This window comes from Danio aesculapii, chromosome 14, assembly GCF_903798145.1.
Source record: "Danio aesculapii chromosome 14, fDanAes4.1, whole genome shotgun sequence".
NCBI classification, from domain to species: Eukaryota; Metazoa; Chordata; class Actinopteri; order Cypriniformes; family Danionidae; genus Danio; species Danio aesculapii.
The window spans coordinates 48,138,803-48,165,484 of NC_079448.1; the positions used below are offsets into that span (position 1 = coordinate 48,138,803).

Here is a 26,682-nt window from a genome sequence, read left to right on the forward strand (position 1 = left end):
AAGTCAACAAAACCTGTCATAAATCTGTCATAAACATAACTGTCATGTGAAGCCATTATAAATGTCCTGAATTTTATTTTGACCTCAACTACAATAGACAAACTGAATTTGTCATTAAAATGTTATTAAGTATTAATGACACAATTAAAAAGGATTTGACAGAGTAATGACCCTTTAGTGAGACATTGTAATGACAAATACAGTTTGTTCCACTGAAAACGTGATCAGAAAGATCAATTCTAATGCCCTATGACAATCATGTTTATGACAGATTTATGACAAGTTTTGCTGTCTTATTAATGTCAATTTATCAAAGATGAAGACAGGTTGTGATGCATTTGTCACGTGTCTTAACAATCAATGACATCTTTCTGTTTAAAATTACATAACTGAGCAAATTACACTTAATAACAGTTGTCATAAGCATGCATAAAATCTCATTCACTTTCATGACTTGTCTTATCATGAATGGGTGTTCATAAGACCTTTATAATCAAGTAAAGTGTTACCGATTATTTCGTTAAATCTTCATTTTGACCTAATCATGACAATAAATGGCAGCGGGTTTGCTAACACTGGAAATGTGTAAAAAGAAAAAACAACACTGTTTATGCTGAGGTAGAAAGAGGTACAAATAAAAATAGAGTTAGTTAATAAATAATGCCGATAGCATCGTTTTTAAAGGAGAAACCTGAAATCTGGTGGCCAGCGTGTATGTATGGCAGTGTTTGTGGCATATTCTGCTGGTATTGTAACCATTAATAATTTCAATGTCAAGTCATGTCCTATAAAGTGAGATTTGAGGTAGGGTAAACTATAGTACAGTGTTTCCCATCCCTTGTCTTGAAGGCACACCAACAGTACACATTTTCAACCTCTTCCTATTCAATCCTGAATCAAACCATCAGAACATTAGAAGATGCTCCAAAACCTGAACTTAATGGTTCAGATAAGGGAGACATCCAAAATATGTACTGTTGGTGTGCCTCTGGGAACAGGGTTGGGAAACATTACTATAGTATTGGCTCATATTGTGCATTTGACTCAAGTGAGTGGAGTTCCATTTATAAAAAGGCTCTGTCACAGCTTTGCATGCGTTTTCTCATTGTTGTCAGTAAACCTGTATGCCTCACGTGAGGATAAAGTGAAGGTTCAGGTGTAGTAACCATGTTTCAGTGGAGAGAGAGAGCTGTAGGTGAAGGAGACGTCAGTGTGGACGCAGGCATCAGGGAAGGGGAAAGGCACATCACTAATTCTGTATCAGGGAACCGCTTTACTATCCCAGAACAACATCTGACTGCTGCAAAGTGAGAAAAAGACAAAGATAAAATTATGTTAATAGTTAAAATTCTGTCATCATCTACTCACCCTTTACTTGTTCCAAACCTGTTTGAGGTTTTTTTTTGGGGGGGGCACAAAAGAAGATACTTCGAAAAATGTTGGAAACTACTATGAAATAAACTATGAAAGTCATTGGTTAAAGAGTTTCTTCAAAATATCTTGTTTTGTGCTCAACAGAACAGAACACTAAAAACAGTGAGTAAATGATGACAATTAATTTTTTTGGGGAAAACTATCGCTTTAATCCAAAGTTTTGTTTTATTTTTACTTTTTTTTTTGGAAATGTGAAAATATACATTTTACACTACTTGACAAAAGTTTTGTTGTGGAACCCAGTTGTGAGAGCAACAATCCCAATCATCACAAAAACTGCAGAAGACCTACTGGAACCCACATGGACCCAAGATTCTCTAGAAATCAGTCAAGTTTGGTGAAGGAAAAATCAAGGTTTGGGGTTACATTCAGTATGGGGGCGTGCGAGAGATCTGCAGAGTGGATGGCAACATCAACAGCCTGAGGTATCAAGACATTTGTGCTGCCCATTACATTATAAACCACAGGATAGGGCAAATTCTTCAGCAGGATAGCACTCCTTCTCATACTTCAGCCTCCACATCAAAGTTCCTGAAAACAAAGAAGGTCAAGGTGCTTCAGGATTGGCCAGCACAGTCACCAGACATAAACATTATTGAGCATGTCTGGGGTAAGATGGAGGAGGAGGCATTGAAGATGAATCCATAGAATCTTGATGAACTCTGGGAGTCCTGCATGAACGCTTTCTTTGCCATTCCAGATGACTTTATTAATTAGTTATTTGAGTCATTGCAGAGATGTATGGATGCAGTCCCCCAAGCTCATGGGAGTCAGACACAATATTCATTCTTTATCCACTGCAGCATGACTTTATATTCTATACTGGACATTATTTCTGTTGGTGACAAAACGTTTGTCTATGCAAAGTCGGACATTACTGTCTTAATGAAATCAGTAAAAGTCAAGGCATGATCATATTTTATTTTGGGAAAATAAGCGTAATCTAGAGGCCTTTGCCTTTCATATAAGCCACTTCGGATACCAAATGATCAACTAGAAGTCAAGTTATTGCTTGTTGTTTATAAAACTTTATAGTAAAGACTAAAAACTAAAAAGACGACAAGACTTTTGTCAGGTAGTGTATTCTTTACACCTCACCAACACACAAACTTCTCCATTAATATTATGTTAGTTGAATACCTGGTGAGAAACAAACTGTAGGTGTGTGTGCATTTGGATGGGTAAAAGGCAGAGTACAGATTTCCGAATGTGGGACACCAAACTTGACCACTTCACTAATAATTCATTTCAATAAGTAACAATTTAATACAACCTGTTCCAACTGTGAAATTAACATTTCCACGTGTTATTTCTTTCAGATGTGCAAGCAGAAGGTATGTAAACTGATCTGCTCATGTGACATTGAAACATTTTAATCAAAACAATCATTTAATAGTTGAATTTCTTGAACAAAATCCAACAATAATTTGAGATCTTCCAGAAATATGTAAAAAGACATGGTCACAAATTCATTACAATTGAAAGATTTTATATTTTTGAAATGTCTTTATCGAAAACAGAGTAAAAGAAATACTGTAACCATTTAAAATAATGTAAATATAGATACAAATATAGTTTAAACTGTAATTTATTCTTTTACTGTCAAATTAAAACTCTTTAAAAAGTCTTCAGTGTCACATGATCCTACAGCAAATTAAAAAATCCTTATTAAATATTTGATTATTAATTCATTTTCCTTTTGTTACATTTGTTTAAAATAGAGTTTTGCGTGACAAGTTTTCCTTAAAATTCTTACTGGCTGTAAACTTTTGAAGAGTGCCTATTGCACCAAGCATTATATGATAATACAACAGTATTAAAATTTGATTTCCACAATGCAATATTACCTTTTTAGTTGGTGCTAATACATCTGCACTTTAAGCAACCGGCGCTTTCTCTGTGAATGATGAAAAAAAGTAACATTTAGATCATAAAAAGAAAGTTACAATGTAAATGGGCCAAAGATTTCAAGAAGAATAAAAGTGTAATCCTTTATTTTATATAAAAAATTGTCCTTTTTTAATGTCATTTCTATTCTGAGCAAAAGCAAAGACATAACACTTTGCAACTTCCTTCAAACCACTATTTTACTGATTTGACAGCAAGAAGATCTTAAACATTTGACCCATAGTAAAATACAGCAAGATCACATATTAGTTTATATATTTTTAATTAGTAAAGGTCACACTTTAAAAAATGGTAGGTCATTTCAACTTAATTTTGGGTGAAATAAGGATAAAAACAACTGCAAATATATATATATATATATATATATATATATATATATATATATATATATATATATATATATATATATATATAAATAAATAATGTACTTCAACTGTACAAAGAAAACCCAGGTTACTTATTTTTACTGTAGTATTTTTACCAATTTACAGTTTTAATTACAGTATTACAGTAAATTACAGTAACTTTTAACAGTGTAGCATATGAAAAATCTTTGGCATGTCGCACTCAAATCACTTTTTCAAGTATTTGTTCCTTATGAACGCTTCTGCTTCTTCTCATATTATATTTAGTTAATTATTACCTGTTACCTGACCCGATGGCTCTTCATCATCATCATCAGGGGCTGGGATGATCCTGCCCATCACAGGGGACACGCCGAGCACCATGGGTTTCTTTTCGGATTTAGGAGCTCCTTCCAGGACGACCACTACGAAGTCTCGCTTGGGTTCCACAGCAGCTGGAGCAACTATCCCAACTGCACTTTCTTGATTCTCCTCTGAACTTACGGTTGCACTTTCTTGTGCTTCTGCAATGATCTCAACTACTGGAGCGACTTCTGATGCTGCAGGTGTTTCCTCTGGCACAGCAACAGGTGTTTCTTCGGTCACAGAAACCACAGCTTCTTCAGATACCAATAAAACCGGCGCCTCTTCTGGAATAGAGGCCAATTGTGCATCTTCTGTCAATGCTTCCACTTCTAACACTGGTACATCAGATGTTTCTGAAGGTACCTGCAGATCATCTGGTGTTGCATCTTCTACGACTAAGGAAACAACCGAAGAAACTGGTGCTTCTTCAGACAGTGGAGCAATGGATAATTCTTCAACCATTACATCAACATGTGGTTCCTCAATAACTGGAGAAACTGGTGGTTGTTCAATCACTGGGGCAACTAATGGTGAATCAGTTGGTGTATCTTCAGGCTCCTCTACAACTAATGCCACAACTGGTTCCTCAATAACTGGAGAAACTGGTGCTTCTTCGGTCAATGGGGCAATGGGCAATTCTTCAACCATTACAGCAACATGTGGTTCCTCCACAACTGGGGAAACTGGTGGTTCTTCAATCACTGGAGGAACTAATGGTGAACCAACTGGTGTCTGCTCAGACTCTTCTACAACTAATGCAACAGCTGGTTCCTCGATAACTAGAGGAACTGGTGCTTCTTCAGCGATTGGAGTGATGGATGCCTCCTCAACTATTGGAGCAACAACAAGGGGTTCCTCTACAACTGGGGAAACTGGTGGTTCTTCGGTCACTGGAGAAACTAATGGTGAATCAACTGGTGTTTCCTCTGCTGGTGGAAATGATGGACTTTCAGAAACTGGAGCGAGAAATCCTGAATCGATTGGTGTCTCTTCTACTAATGGAGCCTCTTCTGCCAGTATTGCAACAACTGGTTTCTCTACAGCTTCTGGTTCTTCTAGGACTGGAGCAATGGAAAACGAAGCCTCTTCTGTTCCAACAGAATCTGATACTGGAGAAATTGGTGCTGTTATTGGTTCACTTTCCAAATTAAGCACCTTCTCTGGTAGAGATTCAACTGGGATGTCTTCCACAGAGAGCGGCTCCACTGGAACGAGCTCAATCACGGAGGCAGCAGCCAGATCGGCAGTTTCTGGGCTGAGCGAGACTGATGGGATCACTGAAAGACACAATCAAGCCACCCAACAATCACATAAATGTTTAAGGTTTGCACTTGGTATTAAAATGCTCCCTCACTCACTCTCCTTCAGCTTAGACCCTGTTTTATCAGGGCTGCAGTGGAATGAACAGCCAATTACTCTGGAATATAATTATGCAGCAGATGCCCTTCCAGCCGCAACCCAGTACTGGCAAACACCCATATACTCTCACATTCACAAATACACTATGGCCAATTTTGCTAACCCAATTCATTTATACCATGTCTTTGGACTGTGGGTTAAACCGGAGCACTCAAAGGAAATCCACACCAACACGGTGAGAACGTGCAAACTCTATATAAATATATTGGTCAAAATTAGGGGCAACGCAGTGGCTTAGTAGGTAGTGCTGTCGCCTCACAGCAAGAAGGTCGCTGGTTCAAGCCTCGGCTGGGTCAGTTGACATTTTCTGTGTGGAGTTTGCATGTTCTCCCTCCGAGTGCTCCAGTTTCCCCCACAGTCCAAAGACATGCGGTACCGGTAAATTGGTTAGGCTAAATTGTCCGTAGTGTATGAGTGTAAATGAGTGTGTGTGGATGTTTCCCAGAGATGTGTTGCGGCTGGAAGGGCATCTGCAGCGTAAAGCAAATGCTGGATAAGTTGGCGGTTCATTCTGCTGTGGTAACCCCAGATTAATAAAGGGACTAAGCCGACAAGAAAATGAATGAATGATCAAAATGATAATGTTTTTCTTTGATGATAAAGTAAAGATCATGTTCCTAAAAGACGTCTTGTAAATTTCCTATTGTAAATATATCATAATTTATTTTAATTTAGCATTAAACTTTGCTTTTAAAATAGGATTTTCTCAAAATATTTTGATTGTTTTGAACCCTCAGATTATAGATTTTCCAAATAGTTGCATCTCCAGCAAATATTGTCCTCAATGTTGTCAAATAACTCAATGGGTAGCTTATATATTCTGCTTTCCTGGTATGTGGAAATCTCAATTGTAAAAAGAGACACTTTTGACTGCTTTTGTGGTCCAGGGTCACATATTAAAAAAGCTACAGTGATATTTTGTGTCATCAGATAATTTCAATAGCTATATTTTAAAAAGTTACTGTTTTAAAATGATTGATGATTTTGTAAAAGTGTGAATCGGCATAAAAGATAATCACAAATTACAAGCACTGATAAATACATTTTTTCTGGCATATCACAGTTTAACAGTATTCAAGTGCAAATTCATTCATTCATTTTCCTTAAGTTTAGTCTCTTTATTCATCAGGGGTTGCCACAGCGGAATGAACCGCCAACTTATCCAGCATATGTTTTACGCAGTGGATGCCCTTCCAGCCGCAACCCAGTACTGGGAAACCCCCACACAATCTCGCATTCACTACAGCCAATTTTATTTACCCAATTTACTAATACCACATGTCTTTGTACTGTAGGGGAAACCGGAGCACCTGGAGGAAACCCACACCAACATGGGGAGAACATGCAAAGTCCACACAGAAAAGGCAACTGACACAGCCGAGACTTGAACCAGCGACCTTCTTGCTGTGAAACAACCACTGAGTCACTGTGTCACCTCAAATGCAAATTGAAATTGAAAAATAAAGCAGTTGTTTTAAACTTTGTGTAGTTTTCACTGTATAAATTAAATAAATTAATTAAATAATTAAATTAAACTTTCTTAAAGTTGCAAACATTATGTATTGGGTCTGAATGTTTTATAATCGCTTGGAATGTTTACACTTTAACAGGCCCTTAAATCCCCTGCAAGTTAAAGTTAAACCTTGCAACTAATCTACAAATAATGTGCTCCAAGCTGTGGCTCCTGCTCAACTTACTATAGTATAACTCATAGTAAGTCCTCATAATACTACTCATGCACTAGACTCACAATAAAAGTGTGTCGTATGACAGAAAATGCATATTAATACCAGGTGAACATTTAGATCATAAAAAGAAAGTTACAATGTAAATGGGCCAAAGATTTCAAGAAGAATAAAAGTGTAATCCTTTTTTTTTTTATTAAAAATTGTCCTTTTTTAATGTCATTTCTATTCTAAACAAAAGCAAAGACATAACACTTTGCAAGTATCCTTCAAACCACTATTTTAGTGAATAGTGAAACATGAATTTTAGACATTTGATAACTTTAAAACACATTTGGCTAAAATATTAGGTAACAGTTTAGTTTAGGTCTTAATTCACTGTATTACCAAACCAATTAACTAACACTACTGCCTTAATAAACAACTAATTAGCAGTTTATGAATAGTTAGTAAGGTAGCAGTTTTGGTTTTGTGTAGGACTAGGGATGTAGAATAAAATAATACTTCATAACTACTAATGAACAGTTAATATCTTAAATATAGGTAGGTAATAAGAGAGCACTTAATAGCATTAATTGTGACCTAAAGTGTTACCAAACATTAATTTTTTGAATATTGAATATTTTAGTGTGTGTGTGTGTGTGTGAGAGAGAGAGAGAGATTAGAAGGTCAACAGACACAAAAATAACATGAAAGACAGATACAAGATAATTATTAGTAGACTACAAATGTTCATCCTCACTAGAGTAGAGACGGATCTAACAGCAAAGAAAAACGCTATTAAATTAAGTGCACTTAGTCTCAGATGGTGTATTTTAAGTGCCTTAAGTGCAGTTTAAATGCATTCAGATGGTGTGTTTTTGGTCATATTACTTTCAGCATCTATCCTAATGCATGTATATTTTTTAAATTGCACATCAAGAGGCTTTACTGCCAAATATCACCAAGGAAGGGACACACCACAAATATTACCAAACACCAACATAAAAATAATCCTAATATGTTGCGATGTAGACTTCAGCTCAGAAATACTGCAAACATTTACATTAAATTCAGCCCTTTAAAACATTACTTTTGGAATAGAGGATGAACGGTCAGTGTCATACCGGCCACTTTATTAGGTACACCTTACTAGTACCAGGTTGGACCCACTTTTGCCTTCAGAACTGCCTTAATCCTTCGTGGCATAGATTCAACAAGGTACTGGAAATATTCCTCAGAGATTTTGGTACATACTGACATGATAGCATCTAACAGTTGTAGCAGATTCGTCAGCTGCACATCCATGATGCGAATCTCCCATTCCACCCATCCCAAAGGTGCTCTATTGGATTGAGCTCTGGTGACTGTGGAGGCCATTTGAGTACAGTGAACTCATTGTCATGTTCAAGAAACCAGTCTGAGATGATTCACGCTTTATGACATGGCGTGTTATCCTGCTGAAAGTAGCCATTAGAAGATGGGTACACTGTGGTCATAAAGGGATGGACATGGTCAGCAACAATACTCAGGCAGGCTGTGGCATTGACATGATCCTCAATTGGTACTAACGTAAGTGTCTCAAGAAAATATCCCCCACACACCATTACACCAAAACCACTAGTGTGAACCATTGATACAAGGCAGAATGGATCCATGTGTCTGGCACCAACAACCATGCCACATTCGAAGTTACTTAAATCAGCTTTCTTCCCCATTCTGATGCTCTGTTTAAACTGCAGTAGATCATCTTAACCATGTCTACATGCCTTAATGCATTGAGTTGCTACCATGTGATTGGCTGATTAGACATTTGCGTTAGAGCAGTTGGTAAGGTGTACCTAATAAAGTGGCCAGTGAGTGTATATAAGATATAATATTACTTTCTAAAATCAAGAGAGAGAAAAAAACAAATTAAACACAGAGAATATCTTGTCATATTTATCCATAATTTTATTAAATAGCTTTGAATCCCTTATCAGTTTTCATCACACGGTTGCAAAATGTCCATGAACCACACATGCTTGAGCTCCTTTGTTTAATTTCTGAGTTCCTTGTTCATTCGTTCATACAGAGGAAAATGAAGGGAAAACTAATACAGAAACACAGCTATAGGGAGCAAAAAGACACACAGTTTTTCACAGTAACATCTGGCGTGTACCAACTAAGTGATATCTGGCAGAGAAGCACAAGTTTTGACAATGCGAAATGCACCGTTACTGTTATTACAGAAATAACAACACACAGCAGTACATTGGCAGCTCTTTTGGTGTCTTTGCATGCAATTGTGCCTCTAAGAAGAGGTAAGGCAGGATAGAGGTTGAAAAACAAAAAGATCTGTCAGGTTGGCTCAGATTTTAGACATTAAGTGTGAAACTAAGAGAAGGAGAAAAGGAAATAGATACTGTGTTGGGAAGTGTGGAATGTTTGGTCACAAAAAGCAGCAACTTTGAGTCCTCACAGTGGTTTCTACAGTTATCAGCACTTGATTTCCAGGAGTATAATAGAAATGTACACATTAAAGACATTGTTCGACTCAAAAATGACCCATTACTTGCTTCAAACATTGAACACAAAAGAAGATATTTTGAAGAATGTTGCAAAACTGCAGCCATGCCTCCATTGTATGGTATATCTACTGTGGAATTAAATGGCTTTTTTTAACAATATCTTCATAATTTCTTATTTCAGGTTTGTTTTTTGGCTGAACAATCCCTTTAAAACTGTCTGCAATTTAGTGGGATGACATTACCACAATGCAAGGATCCTGCTCTATAACTTAATGCAATGAAGACTGTACAGTCGATCCCATATACTGACATTTATTGTCTAGGGTTGTCAAAAGTTTCGACTTTGGTACCAATTAATGCTGAAATTTAAAAAAAATGTCCATTTCCTGCAAATACCTGAGCATGTTTTTAAAAGGACTGTTCACCGAAAAATCTAAATCAACTCAATTTACCCTTCCTCGTGTGGTTTCAAACTTTCATGAGTTTTTTCCCCTTGTTGAACAAAAAAGGATGTTATTCTAAAGAAAGCTGAAAACCTGTAACTATTGACCATAATAGGAAACAAAAATACTATGGAAGTCAATGGTTACAGGTTTCCAGCTTTCTTCAAAACATCTTCTTTTGCATTCAACACAATAAAGAAAGTCAAACAGGTTTGGAATAAGTAAATGATGAGTAAATGTTGACGGAATGTTCAGTTTTGGGTGAACGATCAGTTTAAACACAGCCTGGCTGGCTGTGTTCACATGCTTAACAGATATGATTGTGATTGGCTCTGAAGGTCAACATGTCACCACTCTTCACTGCTGTTATGGTAATGACTATGGCAGTGAATGGTTAGTTCACCCAAAAAATGAAAGCTATGTTATTAATTCATCATCGGTACAGAAATCAAGGTATTTTGGGTGAAATCTGAAACTTCTAGACCATGGGTCTCAAACTCAACTCCTGGAGGGCCACAGCTCTGCACAGTTTTGCTCCAACGCTATCGAACACACTGATCCAACTAATCGAGGTGGTCAAAAGAGTCGTGAACACCTTCATTAGTTGGATCAGCTGTGTTTGATCAGGGTTGGAGCAAAACTGTGCAGAGCTGTGGCCCTCCAGGACTTGAGTTTGAGACCCATGGTCTAGACCAGGGGTCACCAATCTTGGTCCTGGAGGGCCGGGGTCCCTGCAAGGTTTAGCTCCAACTTGCTTCAACAGACCTGTCTGGATGTTTCAAGTATACCTAGTAAGAGCTTGATTAGCTCATTTAGGTGTGTTTGATTAGCTAAAATCTGCAGGACAACGGCCCTCCAGGAACAAATTTGGTGACCCCTGGTCTAGACATTTAATTTAATAGACATTTTTTCAATTTTAGTATCAACTGGTACCGAAGTTGATGCTTGGATAACCCTACTTATGTCTCTGAATAACTGAAAATTCAGTCATCATTTACTTCTTATTCACTGGTCTCAAACCTGTTTGACTTTCTTTCATATGTAATTCTTCAGAACAATGGTCCATTAGTTAATGTATTTACTAACATTGAGCATGAATAACCTTGTAAAGCATTAATTATTCATAGTTTAATGTTTATTAATGCATTATTCAAATATAAAATTTGTGCTTGTTAATGCAAAGTGAGTTATGAACTAACATGAACAGACGTTATTTAACAAAGATGTATAAATACCACAATAAATGTATTACTAATTGCTTGTTCATCCTAATAAATACATAATCTAACATTTACTACAGGACCATTATTTTAAAGTGTTACTCTTTCTTCTGTTGAATACAAAAGATATTTTGTAACATGCTAAAAACCTGTAACCACTGACCACAGTACGTGTTTTTCCTGCTATGGAATTCAATGGTTACAAGTTTTCAAAATATCTTCTTTTGTGATCGAGTGAAAAAAAAACATCCTAAATGGCTGAAACCACTCAAGGGTGGGTAAATAGAGTAATTTTTGTGTGGACTATAGCTTTAAGAATTAAATTATAATATTAGTCTAGTCCTAAATCTTGTTCAAAGTGCCATTTTTTGTTCTTGTTTTTTTACATAAAGTGAGACAGTGATAATTCTGCTGTAGAGGACACTGAGTCTTCAGTATTGTGTGTGTGTGTGTGTGTGTGTTTTGAGTACCCATGAGCCTTTTAGGCCTCTGTACCAGCAGCCTGATCTACGGCCTCCTCTTGGGAGACTGAAGGCGTACCATTGCTCTCTGCCGCCGGCTCTTCTTCCTGAATGATCGGAGTCACGATAGCCTCTGCTGCTGCTTCGACTTCCTCTGCAACTTTCTGCACTTCCTGTGCGACCGCTGCCACTTCCTGCGCCGTCTCCTCTACAACTCCTGCCACTTCAGCCACCAGCTCTGCAGTCTCTGCCACCGTCTCTGCCACTTCCTCCACTACGCTCTCCAGAGCTCCAGATTTCTCCTCTGTTTCCAGCAGAACTTCAGCAGAATTATCCGCCTCGACTGCGCTCTCCACCTCGGCTTCTTCCACAGCTGCTTCTTCTAAATGGAGGATAAAGAGAAACGTTAAGCATTAAAGCTATGATTTCCTGATTTAACACGCTCACTCAAACAGTTTTTAAATGTCAATTTAGTTGCTTAGTGTAATGTAACATCAATTAGTGATATTTAGTGTAAAGTAATGTCAATGAGTGATATTTAGTGTAATGTCAATTACTGATATTTAGTGTAAAGTAACGTCAATTACTGATATTTAGTGTAAAGTAATGTCAATGAGTGATATTTAGTGTAAAGTAACGTCAATGAGTGATATTTAGTGTAAAGTAACATCAATGAGTGATATTTAGTGTAATGTCAATTACTGATATTTAGTGTAAAGTATCGTCAATGAGTGATATTCAGTGTAAAGTAACGTCAATGAGTGATATTCAGTGTAAAGTAACGTCAATTACTGATATTCAGTGTAAAGTAACGTCAATTACTGATATTCAGTGTAAAGTAACGTCAATGAGTGATATTCAGTGTAAAGTAACGTCAATGAGTGATATTCAGTGTAAAGTAACGTCAATTACTGATATTCAGTGTAAAGTAACGTCAATTACTGATATTCAGTGTAAAGTAACGTCAATGAGTGATATTCAGTGTAAAGTAACGTCAATGAGTGATATTCAGTGTAAAGTAACGTCAATGAGTGATATTCAGTGTAAAGTAACGTCAATGAGTGATATTCAGTGTAAAGTAACGTCAATGAGTGATATTCAGTGTAAAGTAATGTCAATGAGTGATATTTAGTGTAATGTCAATTACTGATATTTAGTGTAAAGTAACGTCAATTACTGATATTTAGTGTAAAGTAATGTCAATGAGTGATATTTAGTGTAAAGTAACGTCAATGAGTGATATTTAGTGTAAAGTAACATCAATGAGTGATATTCAGTGTAATGTCAATTACTGATATTTAGTGTAAAGTATCGTCAATGAGTGATATTTAGTGTAAAGTAACGTCAATGAGTGATATTCAGTGTAAAGTAACGTCAATGAGTGATATTCAGTGTAAAGTAACGTCAATGAGTGATATTCAGTGTAAAGTAACGTCAATGAGTGATATTCAGTGTAAAGTAACGTCAATGAGTGATATTCAGTGTAAAGTAACGTCAATGAGTGATATTCAGTGTAAAGTAACGTCAATGAGTGATATTCAGTGTAAAGTAACGTCAATGAGTGATTTTCAGTGTAAAGTAACGTCAATGAGTGATATTCAGTGTAAAGTAACGTCAATGAGTGATATTCAGTGTAAAGTAACGTCAATGAGTGATATTCAGTGTAAAGTAACGTCAATGAGTGATATTCAGTGTAAAGTAACGTCAATGAGTGATTTTCAGTGTAAAGTAACGTCAATGAGTGATTTTCAGTGTAAAGTAACGTCAATGAGTGATATTCAGTGTAAAGTAACGTCAATGAGTGATATTCAGTGTAAAGTAACGTCAATGAGTGATATTTAGTGTAAAGAAACGTCAATGAGTGATATTTAGTGTAAAGAAACGTCAATGAGTGATATTCAGTGTAAAGAAACGTCAATGAGTGATATTCAGTGTAAAGTAACGTCAATGAGTGATATTCAGTGTAAAGTAACGTCAATGAGTGATATTCAGTGTAAAGTAACGTCAATGAGTGATATTCAGTGTAAAGTAACGTCAATGAGTGATATTCAGTGTAAAGTAACGTCAATGAGTGATATTCAGTGTAAAGTAACGTCAATGAGTGATATTTAGTGTAAAGTAACGTCAATGAGTGATATTCAGTTTAAAGTAACGTCAATGAGTGATATTCAGTGTAAAGTAACGTCAATGAGTGATATTCAGTGTAAAGTAACGTCAATGAGTGATATTCAGTGTAAAGTAACGTCAATGAGTGATATTTAGTGTAATGTCAATGAGTGATATTTAGTGTAATGTCAATGAGTGATATTTAGTGTAAAGAAACGTCAATGAGTGATATTCAGTGTAAAGTAACGTCAATGAGTGATATTTAGTGTAAAGTAACGTCAATGAATGATATTTAGTGTAAAGAAACGTCAATGAGTGATATTCAGTGTAAAGTAACGTCAATGAGTGATATTCAGTGTAAAGTAACGTCAATGAGTGATATTCAGTGTAAAGTAACGTCAATGAGTGATATTCAGTGTAAAGTAACGTCAATGAGTGATATTCAGTGTAAAGTAACGTCAATGAGTGATATTCAGTGTAAAGTAACGTCAATGAGTGATATTTAGTGTAAAGTAACGTCAATGCGTGATATTTAGTGTAAAGTAACGTCAATGCGTGATATTTAGTGTAAAGTAACGTCAATGAGTGATATTTAGTGTGAAGTAACGTCAATGAGTGATATTAAGTGTAAAGTAACGTCAATGAGTGATATTCAGTGTAAAGTAACGTCAATGAGTGATATTCAGTGTAAAGTAACGTCAATGAGTGATATTCAGTGTAAAGTAACGTCAATGAGTGATATTCAGTGTAAAGTAACGTCAATGAGTGATATTTAGTGTAAAGTAACGTCAATGCGTGATATTTAGTGTAAAGTAACGTCAATGCGTGATATTTAGTGTAAAGTAACGTCAATGAGTGATATTTAGTGTGAAGTAACGTCAATGAGTGATATTAAGTGTAAAGTAACGTCAATGAGTGATATTTAGTGTAAAGTAACGTCAATGAGTGATATTCAGTTTAAAGTAACGTCAATGAGTGATATTCAGTGTAAAGTAACGTCAATGAGTGATATTCAGTGTAAAGTAACGTCAATGAGTGATATTCAGTGTAAAGTAACGTCAATGAGTGATATTTAGTGTAATGTCAATGAGTGATATTTAGTGTAATGTCAATGAGTGATATTTAGTGTAAAGAAACGTCAATGAGTGATATTCAGTGTAAAGTAACGTCAATGAGTGATATTTAGTGTAAAGTAACGTCAATGAATGATATTTAGTGTAAAGAAACGTCAATGAGTGATATTCAGTGTAAAGTAACGTCAATGAGTGATATTCAGTGTAAAGTAACGTCAATGAGTGATATTCAGTGTAAAGTAACGTCAATGAGTGATATTCAGTGTAAAGTAACGTCAATGAGTGATATTCAGTGTAAAGTAACGTCAATGAGTGATATTCAGTGTAAAGTAACGTCAATGAGTGATATTTAGTGTAAAGTAACGTCAATGCGTGATATTTAGTGTAAAGTAACGTCAATGCGTGATATTTAGTGTAAAGTAACGTCAATGAGTGATATTTAGTGTGAAGTAACGTCAATGAGTGATATTAAGTGTAAAGTAACGTCAATGAGTGATATTTAGTTTAAAGTAACGTCAATGAGTGATATTCAGTGTAAAGTAACGTCAATGAGTGATATTTAGTGTAAAGTAACGTCAATGAGTGATATTTAGTGTGAAGTAACGTCAATGAGTGATATTAAGTGTAAAGTAACGTCAATGAGTGATATTTAGTGTAAAGTAACGTCAATGAGTGATATTCAGTGTAAAGTAACGTCAATGAGTGATATTCAGTGTAAAGTAACGTCAATGAGTGATATTCAGTGTAAAGTAACGTCAATGAGTGATATTCAGTGTAAAGTAACGTCAATGAGTGATATTCAGTGTAAAGTAACGTCAATGAGTGATATTCAGTGTAAAGTAACGTCAATGAGTGATATTTAGTGTAAAGTAACGTCAATGAGTGATATTTAGTGTAAAGTAACGTCAATGAGTGATATTTAGTGTAAAGTAACGTCAATGAGTGATATTAAGTGTAAAGTAACGTCAATGAGTGATATTTAGTGTAAAGTAACGTCAATGAGTGATATTCAGTGTAAAGTAACGTCAATGAGTGATATTCAGTGTAAAGTAACGTCAATGAGTGATATTCAGTGTAAAGTAACGTCAATGAGTGATATTCAGTGTAAAGTAACGTCAATGAGTGATATTCAGTGTAAAGTAACGTCAATGAGTGATATTTAGTGTAAAGAAACGTCAATGAGTGATATTCAGTGTAAAGTAACGTCAATGAGTGATATTCAGTGTAAAGTAACGTCAATGAGTGATATTTAGTTTAAAGTAACGTCAATGAGTGATATTCAGTGTAAAGTAACGTCAATGAGTGATATTTAGTGTAAAGTAACGTCAATGAGTGATATTCAGTGTAAAGTAACGTCAATGAGTGATATTCAGTGTAAAGTAACGTCAATGAGTGATATTCAGTGTAAAGTAACGTCAATGAGTGATATTCAGTGTAAAGTAACGTCAATGAGTGATATTCAGTGTAAAGTAACGTCAATGAGTGATATTCAGTGTAAAGTAACGTCAATGAGTGATATTCAGTGTAAAGTAACGTCAATGAGTGATATTCAGTGTAAAGTAACGTCAATGAGTGATATTTAGTGTAAAGTAACGTCAATGAGTGATATTTAGTGTAAAGAAACGTCAATGAGTGATATTCAGTGTAAAGTAACGTCAATGAGTGATATTTAGTGTAAAGTAACGTCAATGAGTGATATTCAGTGTAAAGTAACGTCAATGAGTGATATTCAGTGTAAAGTAACGTCAATGAGTGATATTCAGTGTAAAGTAACGTCAATGAGTGATATTTAGTGTAAAGTAACGTCAATGAGTGATATTTAGTGTAAAGTAACGTCCATGAGTGATATTCAGTGTAAAGTAACGTCAATGAGTGATATTCAGTGTAAAGTAACGTCAATGAGTGATATTCAGTGTAAAGTAACGTCAATGAGTGATATTCAGTGTAAAGTAATGTCAATGAGTGATATTTAGTGTAAAGTAACGTCAATGAGTGATATTTAGTGTAAAGAAACGTCAATGAGTGATATTTAGTGTAAAGAAACGTCAATGAGTGATATTTAGTGTAAAGTAACGTCAATGAGTGATATTTAGTGTAAAGAAACGTCAATGAGTGATATTTAGTGAAAGGTAATTTCAGTTAGTGATATTTAGTGTAATGTCAATTAGTGATATTTAACTTAAAGAATAGGGTATTAACTTCTCTTTTGCTTCAGGAAAATGTGCAAAAAATGCATGGGAACACAGTTTTGTGACAATTGAGCGTACTCAGCGACTTTGCGAAAAAAAATAAATTCTCAGGACAAAATTTCAGTTCAGGAGTTCAGATGCACAGACCTTTAAGTGTTCTCTGAAATGTTCTTCTAAAATAAGCATTTTTCACAGTCTCAAATGTTGTTGTGCAGTTATTTCATTTAGAGACACTGAAAAGAACCTATTATTTGCCATAAAATAGATTACTGAACTGACACACAGGAGACTGAAAAAATGCTCCTTTTAAGAGAACCTTTTAGATGAATGTTTTTGCAAAACGTTGCAACTTTTAATTTGTTTATTAATTACAAATTAACAGTTAGCACTGTCACCTCACAGCAAGCTTGCTGGTCCAAGTCCTGGCTGGGCCAGTTGCCATTTCTGTGTGGAGTTTGCAATTTGCATGTTCTCCCTGTGTTGGCATGGGTTTTCTCCGAGTGCTACGGTTTCCCCCAGTGCTACGGTTTCCCCCACATAAGGTCCCAGGGTTGACATTGCATGTCAAAGCACAAACCAAGCATGAAGACAAAGGAATTGGCTGTAGACCTCCGAGACTGGATTGTCGAGGCACAAGGCTGGGGAAGGTTACAGAAAAAATTCTGCTGCTCTGAAAGTTCTAATGAGCAAAGTGGCCTCCATCATCCATGAGTGGAAGATGTTTGGAACCACCAGGACTTTTCCTAGAGCTGGCCAGCCATCTAAATTGAGTGATCAGGGGAGAAGGGTCTTGGTCAGGGAGGTGATCAATAACCTGATGGTCACTCTCTCTGAGCTCCAGTGTTCTGCTGTGGAGAGAGGAGAACCTTACAGAAGGACAACCATCTGTGCAGCAATCCACCAATCAGGCCTGTATGGTAGAGTGGCCAGACGGAAGCCACTCCCCAACTGGAATTTGCCAAAAGGCATCTGAAGGACTCTCAGACCATAAGAAACTAAGCTCTACTCTGATGAGACTAAAATTGAACTCTTTGTAGTGAATGCCAGGCGTTACGTTTGGAGAAAACCAGGCACCGCTCATCACCAGGCTAATTCCATCCCTACAGTGAAGCATGTTGGTGGCAGCATCATGCTGTGGGGTGTTTTTCAGCAGCAGGAACTGGAAGACTAGTCAGGATAGAGGGAAAGATGAATGCAGCAATGTACAGAGACATCCTGAATGAAAACCTGCTTCAGAGTGCTCTTGACCTCAGACTGGGGCGGCGGTTCATCTTCCAGCAGGACAATGACCCAAAGCACACCGCCAAAATATCAATGGAGTGGCTTCACAACTTATCAGTGAATGTCCTTGAGTGGCCCAGCCAGAGCCCAGACCTAAATCCTATTGAACATCTCTGGAGAGATCTGAAAATGGCTGTACACCGTTGCTTCCCATCCAACCTGATAGAGCTTGAGAGGTACTGCAAAGAGGAATGGGCAAAAATTCCCAAAGACTGGCATGCCAAGCTTGTGGCATCATATTCAAAAAGACTTGAGGCTGTAATTGCTGCCAAAGGTGCATCAACAAAGTATTGAGCAAAGCCTGAGAATACTGATGTACATGTGATTTTTCAGATTTTTTTGTTTTATAAATTTGCAACAATTTCAAAAACTCTTTTTTCACATTGTCATTATGGGGGATTGTGGGTAGAATTTTGAGGAAATAAATTAATTTAATCCATTTTGGAATAAGGCGATATTTAGTGAAGCGCTATGAATATTTTCCGGATGCACTGTGGATTACTATACTCGGATGAGGATGAGGATGTTCAATAGGATGAGGATCATTTATAAAAAATAAATAAATAAAAAATAAACAAACTGTCATTAAAAAATAAAAATACTAATACTTCAAGTTAACTAATATAATTTTTATAATTATTATAACTAATTATTAGGCATTATAATTAATACCTAATGTGTTACTTTTGTGAGTAAAGAGTGAGAATGTATTTATGTAATTTAAGTGAGAAAACAATTATTTAAAAAACATATATATATATATATATATATATTATTAATTTAAAAACTCAATTTAATTTGTATGTATATTTCGGGACTAATAATTTAACTGAATTAAATGCATGCTAATCACCAAGTAATATCAGTACAGCTAACTAAGGTGGATCCAAACATCATACAAGACATTAACATTTCCATCATGCCGTCTAAAGCCTCTCACTCGCACAGCACCCAACTTACCAAACCTCCAGGAAAGTTTCCGTCGAACAGGTTAAAAAAACAACTCAAAATCACTCACAACCCAGTCACTCAGAGAAGGCAGCATGCAGAACTCACAAATGAGGAGGGAGGTGAAAAAGAAACAACAGGAGGTAAGAAGGAGCAGGTGAAAAGAGGGAATACAAAGATGTCTGAGCCTTACCATCCGCTTAAACTTAGCAGCAACTCTGAACTCCAGCAACACAATAACAACCAGAGCAGCTTCATTGTGCGTGTTTATTAAGTGAACTCAAAGAGGTGAGGCTTTGTTTTACATCGTTCACCAATCTACATTACATTTAAGCCTTTACATTGCATTCATGGGACACATTTAATCAGTTCTTTGCTTTCTGTGGGGATCAAACTCTTAATCTGGGCATTGCTAGTGCCGTGCTTTACTGCTTGAGCAAAAAGAGAATGGGGAAAACTAACTTTAAAATAAAAGAGATATCAGTTCAATGGCAAAAGCAGGACTCATAATGGCATGAGCTCAGGAGAGAATCATCCAACAAGAGTCCTGACTGAAGTCTAAAGGTGTTCAGCCGCGAATGTCCCAATTAGTTTACTCTGGAAAAAGGTCAGAACAAAGAGATGGTTAGGAAAAGTTAGGAAAATTATTAGTTCAAGTTCTGAGTTTGTCGTTTAATCCCATCAAGCACTTTTGTGTTTAAAAGACATCTAATAAACATCTACACATTAGACAAGGCAAGGCAACATTTGGGCTGCCAGTGGACATGTATCAGACAGATGGACTAGTCATCAAACAGACCGACTTCACATGTGCAGTCATACATTCCTGTCTTTGGAATACCACACACCAGCTGATTGGTGGAGAGGAGACAAAGTGATTAAGCCAATTGACAGAAGCCAGTGGGCAACTTTGGCCAGGATACCAGGGTTAAATCTCTACTTATTTCGAAGGACATCTTGGGATTTAACAACCACAGAGAGTCGGGACCTCGGTTTAACGTCTCATCTGAAAGACGGCACTCACTGAGCAGTATAGAGTCCCCTTCACTATACTGGGGCATTAGACTGCAGATCTGTTCACTGACAGCCCAAATTCAGCCTAGACGTCTTGTCTAAATTTTGACTCGTTTTAGTCTAGACATCTATTAATACATCTATTATTTTTTAACACAAAAAATGCCTGCTGGGATATTAGGACTTTTGAAAGACCTTAGTAAAAACTGTGCTTAGTGTTAATGAATATACTGGCTGTCTGAAACTGGACTGCAGTGATATCAGAGGCATTTACTCGACACCATTTTCTACAAAAATGTATTTATCTTTTTATTCATGTTGGTCTTTAATTGATAGGACAGTGTTTTGGGGGCCTGGAATAGGTTTTCAATTGTTGTTTTTAAAAAGCAGGTCTGAGGCATTTTAAAGTGTCCTAATATTGTGTTGGAGTCCCATAGAACAGGTTTAAATGCATCTAAGGGGTGTACTCACACTAGCTACGGATGTGTTGAACCAAGCCAAAGCATGCTCCCCTCTCCCCCTCGGCCTGCACTCACACTGCATCTTTACCTTTCGGAGCACGTTTACATCATAGATGATGCACCTATTATATTATTCAACTATTAACAGGAAGAGAAGCGCTTTCACTCAGCACAGTGGAGATTGCTTAGTTATATTGTTTTGTATTATTTTAGTCATTTTGGACACACATTCTGCCGACAGATACAGCACTTTTGGTCCTCATAAATGATCATAAAGTCCTCATGCAGCACGTATTAGGAGGTTTGCTGAAGGTGCAGCGTGGGGTTTGTGACTTTAATAAACTATGACAGTTCGCGTTCATTGAACAGTAGGAATGATTAATAAATTCATATGAAACAGTCCCCTAAAAGTCTTCTGTTTCGGTCACTGAGCCCAACCGAACCGCGCTCTGGCACACCTCTTCCAACCGGGCCAGGGCCGGCCAACTGAACCGCACCCAGGCGCAATTCGCAGCACTCACAGTTGTCAAACAAACCGGGAAAAGGGGGTCAAACTTGCCCAGGCATGGTTTGGATAGCCTAGTGTGAGTAGGCCCTAAGCTTAGAAAAGAGTCTATATGATTTCAATATGGATTTTTTTTATTAAATTCAGGGCTTCAATGGACAGTTCACACAAAAATGAAAATTACTTCAACGGTGTTTCTCCCTCATGTGGTTTTAAACCTTTATGAGGTTTCTTTCTTCTGTTAAACACAAAAGATGGTATTTTGGAAAATGCTAGCTAATGGCACCTATTAACTTCCGGAATAGAAAATAAAAAAAGTACTATGGAACTGTGTGGGTTTTCGTGGATCTACAGTTGAAGTCAGAATTATTAAACCCCCTGATTTATTAGCCCCCCCTGTTTATTGTTTCCCTAATTTCTGTTCAACAGAGAGCAGATTTCTTCAACACATTTCTAAACATAATAGTTTTAATAACTCATCTCTAATAACTGATTTATTTTATCTTTGTCATGATGACAGTAAATAATATTTGACTAGATATTTTTCAAGACACTTCTATACAGCTTAAAGTGACATTTAAAGGCTTAACTAGGTTAATTAGGTTAACTAGGCAGGTTAGGGTAATTAGGCAAGTTATTGTATAATGATGGTTTGTTCTGTAGACTATCGGGGAAAAAAATAGCTTAAAGGGGCTAATAATATTGTCCCTAAATTGGTTTTCAAAAAGTTTAAAAGGTTTAAAAATTCCAAAATAAAACAAATAAGACTTTCTCCAGAAAAAAAAAAAATATTATCGGACACACTGTGAAAATTTCTTTGCTCTGTTAAACATCATTTGGGAAATATAAATAAAAAATAAAATAAAATCAAAGGGGGGCTAATAATTCTGACTTCAACCATATGTAAACAGATGTACACAACATTCTCATCTGTGCATGAAACTACTGCAAATTTAACTCAAGTTTACTTGTATAGCACTTTTCACAATAATTATCGTTTAAAAGCAGCTTCACAAAATGTGCATGTTATTACCTTACAGTCAAAATAAGAATTTGTATTTATGGTGGACTGTATATAAACCGTTATACAGTATAGACTGTCATTCCAAGAAGGTGATGTCTATGTGTAAAATGCATTTCCAATAAAGTGTATTTGTGTAATTTGCTTAAAGTGGACTTATTATGCCTCTTTTTACAAGATGTAAAATAAGTCTCTGATGTCCCTGGAGTGTGTATGTGAAGTTTCAGCTTAAAACAACACAAATAATGCTTTACTCTCTGAAATGGACCCTTTTAGGCTTTTATTCTAATTGTGCCATTGTGATGACTGTCGCTTTAAATTTAAATGAGATCATGCTCTTTTCAAAAGTGGGCGGAGCTACAAATGCCTGTGTGTCAGCATTGAGGATGACTCAAAATATGACTAACATACTATGCTAATAGGGTGAGACTGTCACTAATGGGCGGGGCTTGCCCACTCTGATGACATGTACAAAAGGAGAATGGCCATCAAAGTGTTTCTGCAGACAGTTTTTATTAAGTGTGATTATAAAAAATAAAATGAATACATTTTTACCATTGGAAGCAGGTTATATTAACACACTGTTGCCACACAACAGTGGTTAAACCCCTCATAAAAGTGATTTTTGCATAATAGGCCTCCTTCAAGCAAAGAGTATTGTACTTGTGTATTGCTTAAACAAAGGTGAACTTCTCCATTTTTAGCAGTACACTGATGTCGTATAAATGCACTCTTGAGAAAGAGGGTTGTGAGAGAATGAGGTGCAGACAGATCATATACACAGTTTATTCAGGAGGAAAGTGACAGTGTCAGAGAGGGACAGCCGGTTCTGATTAACAGGCTTTCTGGCAAATAGGATCAGGGGATCAGGAGGGTAAGAAGGGCAGGACATGAGGACAACTACTCAACCCAATCTCAATCCAACAACACCAAAAAAGAAAATGTCAATAAACGAGGCTTTTTGATAGCTGATTTTTAGGGTTGTAACCTTCAGTGACTGAATATTTTAAATCCTGCGGCACTCCAGATAATCCATTAAAGAGGTAGTTCAGCCAAAAATGAAAATGTACTCATCATTACACATTTACTCAGTTTACACATTTACTGAGTTTATTTCTTCACAATTTTGAAGAATGTTGGAAAGCAGCAGCCATTGACTTCCATGGTATTTTTGTTGGTACTATGGATGTCAATAGGCTATATGCACAGCTAGTGTCTTTTCACCCACTAATAAACTCCTGGTGAATTCTCAAGGTTAATGTGACTATTTTCAACTTCATAGAGTTATTTTTACAGCATCGATGTCATAATGTAATTAAAATATAATCATTCAAACAGACTTAAGTCAAGCATAATACTTGATAAAAAGCCGTTCACACGCAAGCGCCATCGGGCGCAGCAGACGAGTGCAGAAACTCCATTGAAAATACTGTGATAAAATAAATGTTCATATTTTAAAGACAAGGCACGGAACATTCATTCATTTTCTTTTCGGCTTAGTCCCTTTATTAATCCGTGGTTGCCACAGCGGAATGAACCGCCAACTTATCCAGCATATGTTTTACGCAGCAGATGCCCTTCCAGCCGCAACCCATCACTGGGAAACATCCATACACACTCACTCACACTCTACGGACAATTTAGCTTACCCAATTCACCTATACCGCATGTCTTTGGACTGTGGCCTCCGGAGGAAAGCCATGCGAATGCAGGGAGAACATGCAAACTCCACACAGAAACGCCAACTGAGGCTTAAATCAGCGACCTTCTTGCTGTGAGGCGACAGCACTATCTACTGATAACAGACCTTAAACGCAGCAATTTTATGATGGCATACAGTTCAAAGGAGAAACAGAAATGTGCACAGATCTATGAATCTCAAAGGCAGGTGCTCGATCAAAAAACAAACACAGTAGCAAAAGATCAAAAGAAAATCAGCACACTGCCACTTTAGCTCTTAAAAAATGTTAATGTCACATTAGATTTTTTTGAGAGCTTATGGCCCGTTTCCACTGAGTGGTACGGTACGGTACGGTTCGGTTTTCCACTGTCAAAAGGCATACCGAACCAAACCGTACCGTACCACTTTTTCGGCACCCTTTCGAAAGGGTACCAAACACGAGAAAGGGTACCAAAAGGCAGAGCCACACGCGCAGCTGAACGCTATTGGTTTAAAGAGACACGTCATTCGCTTGCGCAACAAGCCAGAATGAAAACAAAAAACCCGCCATGTTTGAAAAACACAGCCGACAAGCCGAGAAATTACAGCGGAATTATAAATACATATAATAACGAGCAATGGTCGACCCGGGCTCAAACAAACCTTGTCGTCGTCATGATGAACAGCCACAAAGCCAAGAAGAAGAGCAGATTTACCCTGTGCCCCATAGTTTTTTTAAGAGCCAGTCTAAGGCGCGAGCGGTTTCGCTTTCTTGCTAGCGCTCGCGCGCATCTAACATTATATCTGAAATAACAAACTTCTTGAGCTGATGATAATAACCTGCGCTTGATTATTGACATGCTTTTAAAACCCGATCCTGTCAGACACTGACAAACGCGAGTGAAGCGCGGAAAAACAAGGAAGCACATTATTTTTCAGCAAACATGAACAAAATGCCATGTATAACTAACTTATTATCTTCACATTTTGGACTAATATGAACTGGGAATGACGGAATTACACTCTAACAGAGGCTGCTGAAGATTACAGACACAGATGAGAGGTTTTCACTGACTGTGGGCTATACTTTGTGTTGTTTTGAACCTAAATAAGGACTAAATGTCTGCTATATGTAGTTCTTCTGTAGTTTGTAACATCTCGGAGACTGTTAAGGGCTGTATGTGTTTATATATGTTCATTTATTTAGTTATTTAATATAATTACAGATGTTACAGTAGGCTGTTTCGCACTGTCATTGATCTGCAGTTATAATCAACTCATGTTCATTGAAAAGTTAGTAATAAACATTTATACACAAGTATTTATGTGTGTGAAGCATCTGTTTTGTGAGAAGAGCTTCTCATATGATATGTGAATGACCCCTACAGCTTTATTGTAGACATTTCCTCGAGCGAGAATGACGTCGACCGAAACTTTGTCATACACCACACCCACCAAAAGGGTACCCTTGTTAGTGGAAACGCAAGCCTGATAAAGGTGACCCGTACCAAACCCAACCGTACCGTACAGTTCCAGTCAGTGGAAACGAGCCATAAAGTGGCAGTGTGCCGATTTTCTTTTGATCTTTTGATACAGTTCAACTGAAGCACTTGAACTGGGTTACTGAAAAAATATGTGTGCATATCCCTTGTGCATATATCCTATGGCTGCTGGTTTCCAACATTCTTCAGAATATCTTGTCAGAAGAAATATCTTATCTCAACAGAAGAAAAATTCATAATTATTTAGAACCACTTGAGTCTGAGTAAATGAAGAAATTTCCCATTTCTGGGTGAACTATCGCTTTGAGGGCCAGATTTACTAAACAGGGCAAATTAGTAAGAGTGCAATGCTATAAGATCTAAAAAACAACAACATATACTATGACCAACACAAAAGGTAATCAACATGTTGGAGTAGCATCATCTTCTTGCCCTCAAAATAAATGAACACGAGTGGAGTCTGTGATCCGTGTTCCTCCATCTATAACAACTAGTAGAGCTTTAGCGAAAAATAGCTTGCGAAATCGATTCTGCATCGAGTATGACACTTTCAAAAGGCATCATTATTCTCTCTTGAATCGATTTTGAGATTCGTTTTTAATAGCAGATGGTGTTGTATGATTTACAAACAGATGTAGTCTACTAATTCCAAACACATCCCAATTGAACCCCTTGGTAAATCACATTGCATGATACTCTCCTCCCACCAATCCTTCACCTGAAAGAAAACTCCAACAAGTGCATATGCATTTAGGGAAATACACACAACTTTCCATGTGCACTTTTACAAAGTGTTCATTTTTAATTTTTATAATGACGTGTTTACACTGGACCAAACTGTCAGTAAATCTGGCCCCAGTTATTTTATATTCACATAGATTTTACAGCATCATTTGTAAAACTGAATTTGTAAAAGTGGATCCTACTTGGCATTGAGCAACTATTAATCAGAAGAGCTCATAATAACCTAAGAGCTTATAAGCCTATACATTTATACAGTGTTTTAAAGATATTGGCCAATAAATATCAGACTCGACTGAATGGCAGATGACGTTTTCATTTATTTGACCTTGAGAAACCAATGACATCATAAACGTTCAGATTACACAGAAAGAACTCAAACACACTTGTTATTCAGCGTTCAGCATTCAAA

The 26,682-nt window shown here is 36.8% G+C and overlaps 1 protein-coding gene across 2 annotated transcripts in view; it reads right to left on the minus strand.

The window, feature by feature from the left end:
• Positions 1 to 240: 240 nt before the first annotated feature.
• mgarpa (mitochondria localized glutamic acid rich protein a) overlaps positions 241 to 26,682 on the minus strand; it is a 39,284-nt gene continuing 12,842 nt past the window's right edge. Inside the window, exons 5-8 of one of the 2 annotated variants that reach the window (XM_056472613.1) lie at positions 11,849 to 12,151; positions 3,993 to 5,329; positions 3,282 to 3,331; positions 241 to 1,300 (exon numbers count right to left, since the gene is read on the minus strand). In XM_056472613.1, coding sequence (XP_056328588.1) covers positions 3,296 to 3,331; positions 3,993 to 5,329; positions 11,849 to 12,151 — 1,676 coding nt within the window. In that variant the 3' untranslated portion in view covers positions 241 to 1,300; positions 3,282 to 3,295. Of the gene's footprint in view, positions 1,301 to 3,281; positions 3,332 to 3,985; positions 5,330 to 11,848; positions 12,152 to 26,682 lie in introns of both variants that reach the window. The other variant, XM_056472612.1, reaches the window with a different exon arrangement.